Source organism: Lycium ferocissimum, chromosome 11 (assembly GCF_029784015.1).
Source record: "Lycium ferocissimum isolate CSIRO_LF1 chromosome 11, AGI_CSIRO_Lferr_CH_V1, whole genome shotgun sequence".
Taxonomy (NCBI): Eukaryota; Viridiplantae; Streptophyta; class Magnoliopsida; order Solanales; family Solanaceae; genus Lycium; species Lycium ferocissimum.
Window position 1 is genome coordinate 59,788,810 of NC_081352.1, and position 10,998 is coordinate 59,799,807.

The 10,998-nt window shown below is 40.5% G+C and overlaps 1 protein-coding gene across 1 annotated transcript; it reads left to right on the forward strand.

The window, feature by feature from the left end:
* The first annotated feature begins 583 nt into the window (after positions 1–583).
* Positions 584–3,520, forward strand: LOC132037746 (probable mannitol dehydrogenase). Its single transcript, XM_059428352.1, has 5 exons — positions 584–885; positions 1,133–1,246; positions 1,955–2,471; positions 2,764–2,917; positions 3,047–3,520. Exons 1-5 carry the CDS (start codon positions 788–790, stop codon positions 3,247–3,249), a joined length of 1,086 nt encoding a protein of 361 aa, XP_059284335.1. The 5' UTR covers positions 584–787; the 3' UTR covers positions 3,250–3,520.
* Positions 3,521–10,998: the final 7,478 nt, after the last annotated feature.

A 10,998-nucleotide genomic window follows, 5' to 3' on the forward strand; every position in this document is an offset into this window, starting at 1 on the left:
CTATCAGTTAATATTGGCGACTGTTTTGAAGGAATAAATAAACAACTCTTCAAGGGATTTAGTTCTTTAGCACATCACCAATGACGTCAATTTTTGCCATTACTTAGAGCCAGTGTGGAGCGCCTTATCTATGCGAGTCTTCATCCGAACTCCCGGAAAAAAATATTCTTTTCTGAATTAAAAATTATTTTTTATGTATATATAGTAGACGTTGAACCCAGAACGCGTATGTTTATTTTTATATTTTGAATCCTTAATTTGAAATCCCGATTACTTCGCTTAGATTTATTTATAAGTTGCTAATAAGCTATTTTTGGTTTTTTGAATGTTTGCGGTACACGACTTTAAAGTCATTTTGCTTAAACTAACAAAAATTAATTAAACCCGGCTTCGGCTTAACTTATCTAAAAAACTTATTTTCGACTTATAACCCCACCTATTTTTTAGGCATTATGTTTCACGTTTTTAAGCCCATCCAACACACCATACCAAAATTTTACTGAGAGACGAGCAAAAAAAAAAGTGTGTTAAGGGCTTAAGGCTCACTCTTTATTTGACAAGTGGACTTTAAAAGTCACACCAGTATCTTTGTTTTTCACACCATATAAACAGCTCATTACTTGCACTTTATTTCCATTATTATTAACTCCATCACCAATAGTACTATCTGAACTACCCCTTTTTACTTTAATTTTCTTATCCAAAAGAAAAAAGGAAATTTTACTGTGGCTTCATCCTTTTTTTTCTTTTGTTGTTGAGGTAGTGAGAAAAATTCAAGAATTGGGTTATGGAGAAATCACCAGAGGAAGTGCATCCAGTGAAAGCTTTTGGTTGGGCTGCTAAAGACATTACTGGGTACCTCTCCCCCTTCAAATTCTCCAGAAGGTAATTAACTTTGAGTTTAAGTTTTGTGCACCGACAATGTATATAAATTTTTTTAAAAGGATCAAGTTAACTTTACCTAGAACAAGTAACTTTTAATATCAAGACTGATTGGTAATTTAGAAAATAGAGTAATACCCTGCTATAAATGATCAAATTGAACTGATGGTGTAAAAGTTATTTTTTAAGCTGTCTTTCATTTAAGAAATGAATTGTATTCTTTTGGTTTAAAATGGATATGTTTTTGCAGGACAACTGGTGATAAGGATGTGAAGTTGAAGGTTCTTTATTGTGGTATCTGTCATACTGATCTTCATCAGTTGAAGAATGAATGGGGATTTTCTAAATACCCTATGGTCCCTGGGTATGGTCTCAATTTTTGATTCTTGAAAATATTGTATTTCATGTATATGCAGATTTCTTTTCCTGGCTTCTGATTTGTACCACATATTGCATTCTGTATTTGTTAACATTACTCTTGACCTATGGTGCCACCAAAAAAAATAACCTCCAAGAATTTACATTTCAGAAGTCACAGCTTTGAGGCGGGCAAACAAGAGAAGCTATTGCTGCAGCCATATGACGTTCAAAGAAAAGATTTATGATTCTAATGAACTTATGAACTATTCTTTGATTTATAATGACCATATGAAATCGGATAATATTGGATTATTAATAAGGTTATTATGTTTACTTGCGAAAAATCCATCCTTTGTCAAGACATTAAGGATTTAGCTTATATACACTCATAGCGTAAACAACTCTTATGGTATCAATTTTATTTAACCTATTATAGCGGGCAGCCTGTCTTATTTTCTAGGTCGATCCACTTTTTATATAAACCTACGCATAGTTGTTATTTAGGTAACCTGATAGTGTGAATTTTTTTTTTTTCCACACGGACTGTGTATAGAAGTTAAAATCAAACCTTCAGTAGTTCTTTCCTAAGATTCAAGTGTTTTGGCACAATTTAGGATCATTCCTGCAATGTTCAGAGTCAATAGCTCAGCTTGCTAGCTTTACATATTAAAAATTTGAGTTGTAACTTTGTTAGCTGAACTGGTGAATGCAGACATGAGATTGTGGGTGAAGTAACTGAGGCTGGTAGCAAGGTGGACACGTTCAAAGTTGGAGATAAAGCTGGGGTGGGGTGCCTAGTTGGATCATGTAGGTCTTGTGAAAACTGCAGCAATGATCTTGAGAACTATTGCTCAAAGGGAGCAATAGCTACCTACAATGCGATCGATCATGATGGAACACCAACATATGGAGGCTACTCGGATATGATTGTCGTTGATGAACATTTCGTCGTTCATATCCCAGAAAACCTACCCTTAGCTGCTGCAGCCCCTCTTCTTTGCGCTGGAATTACAACCTACAGCCCACTAAGATACTTTGGGCTAGACAAACCGGGTTTTCATATTGGTGTAGTGGGTCTTGGTGGACTTGGTCATGTTGCTGTCAAGTTTGCCAAGGCTTTGGGACAAAAGGTAACGGTAATTAGTAGATCACAAGATAAAAAGAAGGAAGCTACTCATCATCTCGGTGCTGATTCGTTTTTGGTCAGCACTGATACGGATCAGCTTCAGGTAACTAATTCTAATCAACCTTAAACTTGTTATTTCTATCATCAATTTCATAGAATAACATTGTGTTGAGGCATATCCAAGATTTAAACTTGATAGGTTCCATATTTATGTTCTGCCACTCAACTCAATTACTCCTGCAATTATGGGGTCCAGATTTGGTATTTGATGACTTTTTCATATCAATTCATCTGTGTCACCGCATAGAATACCCTGGTTCTGCGGATCTATGTTGCATCCGCTCCAGCATCATTGTGGTATAATACATAATAATTGTGTTTTACTGTATCCATAGGCTGCTATGGGCACAATGGATGGCATTCTTGATACAGTCTCTGCTACTCACCCCGTCCAACCATTGATTGCGCTATTGAAGACCAATGGGAAGCTTATCTTGCTTGGCGGAATTGAAAAACCCCTCGAGCTACCAGTCTTTCCACTGCTTATGGGTGAGTGTACGTTCAATGTCTAGATTGTATTGAGACTGTACGTGCAATGATGCATTACTTTCTCATACTTAATTTTTTTTTGTTAGTTGCTCGAAACGTTAATCAGTTGAAACTTGCATACAATTATAGGGAGGAAGCTTGTAGGTGCCAGTGGGATAGGAGGGATGAAAGAGACGCAAGAAATGCTTGATTTTGCTGCAAAACACAATATAACAGCAGATGTTGAAGTCATTCCAATGTACTATGTAAATACTGCATTGGAGCGTCTCGCTAGAGCTGATGTTAAATACCGTTTTGTCATTGACATCGCCAAGACTCTTCAACCAGAATGATTACGACTTCCACTTCATGTAATTCTAGTATTTTATGATGATTTGGAAATAAAACAACGGGTTTAAATCGCAATTCCAACCAGAAGCGAGCATAACTGAATTATTTTGTTGTTATCCAAACTGATGTTGTACCTTTCATTTTAGAGTTGTATATTTCTTTCTTAGTAGCTCATGACTTGTGACACCAGCTCTCGGAGGTTGTATAGTTCCGCATTTTATTAACTTGGAGATTCTTTCTTAATGTTAATCCATTGTTCGTTATTTCGCCTTATTGTATTGGTTGTTCGTTATTTCGCCTTATTGTATTGGTATCATGGTTACTTTTGATATGTTTGCCTACAGGGTAGGCTTTGTTGTCATCACTGCCTAAGTGGGATTTTAGGTCGTGACATGAACCCTGAATTTGAATGAGTCAACATGTTTGTCATGTCTATCTTTGTTTGTTGCGCCTTCAATGTTATGTAACGCTTGGTTCGCGATGTTTTCAAAAGCATGACCAAAAATTTTCACTACAATTGTATTTGTATTTATGTGTCTTGATCTCTCCCATGGAAATTGATAAAGTTATTAGAGCAATTAAACGTTATCATTTTTATTTTTCCTTTCCTTATGTGGTCCCTTTCTCTGAATTTTGTGTTGGAAAATGGCTAGTCCCTCCTATTAGGATCCTTGGAGATAGGGTGTACAAACGAAACCGACAAATCGCATCAAATCGATAATTCACACAAAATCGAGAAAAAAATTCAATTAGTGGTTTGATTTGACTTGGTTTGATTTTAAAAGAAAGCTCGACCACCGTTGTTTTGGTTTGGTTTTAACTAACAAAAGTTAAACCGAACCAAACCAACCCAATATTATATGTAAAAAAAATTAAAAATATTTTACATATAAGAATATTTATTAATAATGTAATTTATAAATATTTCTTAAACTTTTTCATAGTTATTTATCTCTTAACATATTATTTCAAGCTTGGATTTAGAACTTTGAATGGTCCAATAAGTTATAGCCCATAAATGTTAGTAACTCAAATAAATCTCAACAAAAATCAAATCAATAGTAATGCTAACAAAAGAAATCCAATTCTGACACTAGGATTGACAATAATATTGGATATCTATTCTTTAGTTTTATACTAGTTTAGACAGTGAAAATGCATAATTTTATTTTATTTTTTTCTTTAATATTTAGTCATATAATTAATAATTATTAACCGTACTTATTTTAGCATGACTTAGTACTTTTAGATTATGATCGTTTTCTATGTGCCTTATACATTAGCAGTAGTTATTATAGCATGACTTAGTACTTTTAGATTAAGATTAAGATTATTTTATTTTATGCGATTTGATTACATTTTTTTGTTGAATATTTTAGTACAATGTCATCTCTCATCTCACAATTTGTGTTATTTTTTTTAAAAAAATATGTTAATTAAATAGTTGTAACTTACTAGGACTAAATACATATTTGAAGTAAAAGTTATATGATTTATATGAAGACTTTACTGGAAAAAAATCGAGCAATCCAAAAAACCCGAAAAACTCGAGGTTGAAAAATCCAACTTTTGTTGGTTTGGCTTGATTTATAGATTTAAAAATCCGATACAATTGATTCGATATGGTATTTGAAAACCCAAACCAACCTGATTCATGTCGGGATTGTATACGGTAAAAATCGGATATATGCAAGACCGGTGAGACCGAGGATCGGAGATAAGAAGAGATAGGCATGATCGCCGAGCCTTCCCTTAGAACTGGTGGAATTGCACCCTGCCGGTACCGACTCGAGAAAAGTGAAGAAATGTTGTCCTGAGATCCACATCCAACTTACCTGGTTCCTGGGCATTTCGACCTAGTTAATCGTGGCGTTAGTCCGGTTAATCGCTTATAAAATCGCCATGCGTCAACATCGTTCACACACATTGTACCGACAACCGTCACGGTGTCGAAATCGACGGCCTACAACCTTATCCTTTTAGGGTTTACTTTATTCTAAAAAGGTTTTATGTTGTATGCAAGGCCCATAAGACAAAACTATAAATAGGAGGCATTTCACTACTTTGAGAGGTTAGCTTTTTGGGATCTAGAGCATTGTAATAGCAAATAAAAATATTATTTTTCTCTTTGGCCCGAATCAGTGGAATTTTATTGCCATTAGCTTACTCTTCTAACATCATTTACTTGATCATCCATAGCAACATATTTGTCAGGTTATTAACGCATATATTCATATATACAAACCATTGCACACAAATATATACATATATTCCACGAAAAACCAAAATAGATTAAAGTTTGTCCACATATCCTATACCTTACCTACAAATTCAATTGATTACCTAAATTCGGGGTAAACAGTTTGGCGCCCACCGTGGGGCAAGGATAATAGTGGTTTTTGATCTTGGCTTCTATCTCTTACCCGTTAAGATTGAAAAAATCTTTGTTCGTCTCTGTGAAAACGGACAAAATGGCAAGCAGTGGACAATCTGGTCAAGTCAACAACAACGAGATTATGGCCGAAAATGAGAACAAGGGCTACGGCTTGCACCGCGGATCCCATCGACCCAAACTCCGTTGATTCGAGGGAGGGCCTCAACCGGCAGAACACCGTGAACCAGGAGAATGTTGCCCAGCCGGCCACTGATCCCTTAAATACTCACAATTCAATTACTTTGTCCCGGGCACAAGGCCGGAAAGTGCCGGACACCCCGGATGATATTGACTTGCGTTTAATTTTTGAAATATCATAGAACAGAGAAGCGGCCTATTGCCGAGCAAGGAGTCGCAATAGCCCAGTTGCAAAGCAAAAATGATAAAACGGCCCCGGAGAGAACGAAAGGTGTTGTCGAACCTAGAAGGGACGAAACACGGATGATCGAGAGTAATGGGTCTGGAGCTAGTTCATCCATCGAGTTTCTGAGAATGCTCGAAACATTGGCGAAGCGGTAGACTCAACGCGGAAGAGGGTGGAAACATATAACTCTGGTGGATCGATCCCGGGCTCCGCCTATTCGAAAGGACCGGATTCGAAGAGGTACATTCAAAGGCCTTTTCCTCGAGTCGCGGCTCTAAATTGATCCCAAAGAGGTTCAAATGCTGACTATCGAAATATGACGGCACAACGGACCCGCAGAACACGTGATTTCAATTACCGTGCCATAAAAGGCAATGACGTTGAAGAGGATGAAATTGAATCGTGTTGTTGAAAAAGTTTGGGGAAACTCTGTCGAAGAGAAATTGACTTGGTACGACCATCCGCTCGAGCATTCAATCACTTTTTCGAAATGCTTGCGAGATGCGTTCATAAAAGCTGGCCGGCAAAAGGTGGCTGAGGGCTCGTAAGGCGGATATTTTCCGTATAGCCCAAAGGGATGATGAGTTATTACGTGAATTTGTCAACGGTTCGAAAGAGAGCGGATGGAGCTCCCTCCGTTCCGGAGGAACGGGCGCAAGCTTTTACCAAAGGGCTTAATCCTCGAAGCTGGACGGTCTCGTTCAAACTAAAAGAAAATTTGCTGGAATACGAGGCTGTGACCTGGGCTGATGTTCATAATAGGTACGAATCAAAGATTCGGGTAGAAGATGACCAGCTTGAACTCCCCTCGGGACCTGTAAACATAAGCAAAAGCTCAGAGAGATCGAGGAAAAATTACGAGCCGAAGTCCAGACCATCGAGGGAAAGGTACAGGCCGTACTCTCATTCAGAAAAGCCAAGCTTCAGGACGAAAAAATCGAGGGTTGGTCCCAGCCAATTCTCCAGCCAGGGTGATAAACGGACCGAGCGGCCATCGAACAGCCGAGGTCTATCATTTAGAAGTGATGCCGGGAGCTCGGCTACTAACAGAAACCGCGAGGATATCGAGTACAACTTCGGCAGATCAATACCACCGGATCTCGTCTCGGCCATGGTCGTATCGTGCAAGCAAGATGGCCGAGACCATTGAGACGGATCCCAACGGATAACATGACCGAACGTGATACGTGAGTACCACGGAACCCATGGGTACGTAATCGAAGACTATCGCCAATTGGAGAGAGAGAGGTGGCCCGCTTTATCGAAAAATGGTCACCTTCGTGAATTCCCGAGCGAGCGAGCTAAAGGCCACTACAAAGGAAGTCAAACAAACGGGCTGAACCGGTGGAACCTCAGCACATAATCAACATGATAATCGGGGGTATGGATGCCCCTCGAGGCCCGGTGATGAAATGGACAAAGGTTTCCATTGTACGTGAGAAGTGCGGCCAGGATTACATGCCCGAAGGTTCCATCTCCTTCAAAGAACGGGATGCGTAAGAATTATTCAACCGCACAATGATGCTTTGGTAATTTCTATTCTTATTTTTAAATGACAAGTCAAGCGTATTTTGATTGACCCAGGTAGCTCAGCCAATATCATCCGATGGAGAGTGGTCGAACAACTGAGACTACTCGATCAGATCGTACCTGTGGCTCAAGTACTCAGTGGGTTTAATATGGCGAGTGAAACCACGAAGGGGGAAATTTCTTTGCCGGTTAATATTGACGGCACCATTCAGCAAACGGTGTTCTATGTCATCGAAGGAGACATGAAGTATAATGCTTTGCTCGGTAGACTATGGATACATAGCATGAGGGCTGTCCCATTGACATTACATCAACTGCTGAAATTCCCAACACCGGAGGGGGTAAAAACCATCCAAGGAGAACAACCCGCTGCAAGGGAGATGTTTGCGATTGAGGAAGCGCCACTCATTCCCAAAAGGCCGGGTCCGAAAGAGGATGAGCCAATCGGTGGCAAGGACTCTAAATAGCAACCAAAGTGTACGGGTTCGACAGCGGAGCAACAGGGGTCGGACCCGGGATATGAAGAAGATGACTTCGGTGTACCTAGATCTTTCGTCTTACCGGATGACTCGGACGCTACCAAGTCTACAGTGGAGGAGCTGAAGCAAGTCGTCTTGTTCGAACATCTACCGGATAGAAAGGTATACCTGGGAACGGGGTTAATCTCGGAGCTCAGGAACAAGTTAATTAAGTTTCTTCAATCTAATGCCGATTGCTTCGCATAGTCCCATATAGACACGACAAAGCCACCGGGCAGAACAACTCACAAGCTCGGCCTCGACGGGAGATTTCCCCCGGTGAAGCAGAAGCGGAGACCTATGGAAGAATCGAAGCACGCCTTCATGAAGGATGAGGTAACAAAGCTTTTGAAAATAGGCTCTATTCGGCAGGTAAAATACCCAGATTGGCTGGCTAACGTAAATGGTGCCGAAAAAAAGGTAATAAATTTAGAATGCGTTGATTATAAGGATTTAAACAAAGCATGCCCGAAGGATTCATTTTTGATGCCTCACATCGATAGAATGATCGATGCGACGGCCGGCATTTAGATGTTGAGTTTTTCGACGCTTACTCCGGTATAACCAAATCGACGCATGCACCGGAGGATCAAGAGAAAACATCCTTTATTACCCGATACGGGACTTACTGTTATAATGTCATGCCCTTCGGGTTAAAAAATGCCAGTGCAACTTACCAACGCCTAGTTAATGGGATGTTCGAAGAACAGATAGGAAAAACAATGGAAGTTTATATTGATGACATGGTTGTCAAGTCCCAGGAAACAGAGGACCATTTAAAACATTTGCGAGAAACCTTCGATGTACTCCGTAAATACAACATGAAGCTTAACCCGGAGAAATGTGCCTTCATTGTCCGGTCGGGCAAGTTCTTGGGTTTCATGGTATCCAACCGGGGGATTGAAATTAACCCGGACAAGATAAAAGCCATCGAGGATATTGAGGTGGTAAATAACGTCAAAGGAGTGCAAAGACTCACCTTTAAGGATAAGCAAATACTGGTCGGTTCATATCGAGGTCTTTGGATAAAAGCCATCGTTTCTTCTCCTTATTAAGGAAGAAGAATGACTTCGTTTGGACACCAGAATGCCAAAAATCATTGCAAGAGTTGAAAAGGTACTTGTCCTGCCCACCTCTATTGCACACGCCGAAAGCGGACGAACAATTGTTTCTCTATCTTGCCGTATTCGAGGTAGCAGTAAGTGGTGTTTTGGTCTGAGAAGAATCAGGTACGCAATTCCCTATATATTATGTGAGTAGAACTTTAGGGGATGCGGAGACCCGTTATCCCCACCTTGAAAAGTTAGCATTGACATTGGTAAGTGCTTCTAAAAAACTCAAACCCTACTTTCAATGCCATCCGATATGCGTAGTGACTACTTACCCTCTAAAGAACATCATGCATAAATCGAAATTGTCAGGTAGATTAACTAAATGGGCCGTAGAGATTAGCAAATATGATATCGAATATAAGCCTCGGACGGCCATCAAGTCCCAGATCTTGGCCGATTTTGTGGCGTACTTCACCTCGCTCCCGAGGTCGAGAAAGAACTCCTGCTAACTCGGGGAAAAGCTTTAGGTATTTGGTCGTTACACACGGACGGGCCTCGAACCTCAAAGGTTCGGCTAGGAATCGTCCTTAGATCTCGCCGGGATGCCATTCGACAATCCATAGAACTATTAAATTGACCAACAACGAAGCCGAGTACGAGGTTATGATTGCGAGGTTTGGAATTAAATGGGAGTACGGTGGGGCCGAAATAATCGAAGCAAATCGCGACTCTCTCTTGGTCGTTAACTGTGTGAATGGCGTCTTCGAGGTGAAGGATGAACGGATGCAAAGGTATCTGGAAAAAATCCAAGTAATACTACACCGATTTAGAGAATGGACCATGCAGCATGTACCCAGGGAGCAGAACAGCGAGGTCGATGCATTGGCCAATTTGGGCTCTTCAGTCGAAGGGGAAGAAATTAACCTCAGCACTATGGTACAATTAATGAATTTGGCGATAGAAACCGGGCATGATGAAATAAACACGATAGGTCTAACATGGGATTAGCGCAACAAGTACATCGACTACTTGCGAAATGGAAAGCTCCCGAGTGACCCAAAAGAATCACGGTCACTAAGGACAAAAGCTGCACGGTTCTGCTTAGTAGACGGCCAATTGTATCGGCGATCTTTCTTTGGGCCCCTGGCCAAGTGTTTGGGTCCCGGAGAAACCGATTATGTGATGAGAGAGATACACGAGGGACTGCGGCAATCACTCTGTGCGTGCTTTAGTTCGAAAAATCGTTAGGGCCGGTTATTACTGAAACCGAATGGAGGAAGATTCGAAGGATTTTGTCCGGAAATGCAATGGGTGTCAAAGACATGCCCGGATGATTCACTAACCGGGAGAGTTGCTACACTCGGTGATGTCACCTGCCCTTCATGAAGTGGGAATGGACATTGTTGGTCCACCGCTACGGGTACCGGTGTAAGGCCCGTTTTATTTTGTTTATGACCGACTATTTCTCTAAATAGGTTGGAGCGCGAGGCCTTCGAAAAGATTAGAGAAAAGGAGATTATTGATTTCATACGGGACCACATTATCGTCGTTTCGGCATCCCGCCGAGATAACTTGTGATAACGATCCTCGGTTCGTTGAAAGTCAATGATTTCCTCGAAGGGTTGAAGATCAAGAAAATTATATCAACCCTGTATCACCCAAGTGCAAACGGAGAAGCAGAATCCACAAATAAAACAATAATTCAAAATCTAAGGAAAAGACTTGAAACATCAAAGCATCACTGGAGGGAGGTGCTTCCGGAGGTATTATTGGCTTACAGAACCACAACAAAATCAAGCACGGGAGAAACACCTTTCTCGTTGATCTACGGGGTTGAAGCCCTTATCCCCGTA

Coding starts and splice junctions, on each gene's coding strand:
- LOC132037746 (XM_059428352.1), top strand. CDS start 788: ATGGAGAAATCACCAGAGGAAGTGCATCCAGTGAAAGCTTTTGGTTGG. Junction 2,472..2,763: donor CTGATACGGATCAGCTTCAG/GTAACTAATTCT, acceptor CTGTATCCATAG/GCTGCTATGGGCACAATGGA. Junction 2,918..3,046: donor AGTCTTTCCACTGCTTATGG/GTGAGTGTACGT, acceptor ATACAATTATAG/GGAGGAAGCTTGTAGGTGCC.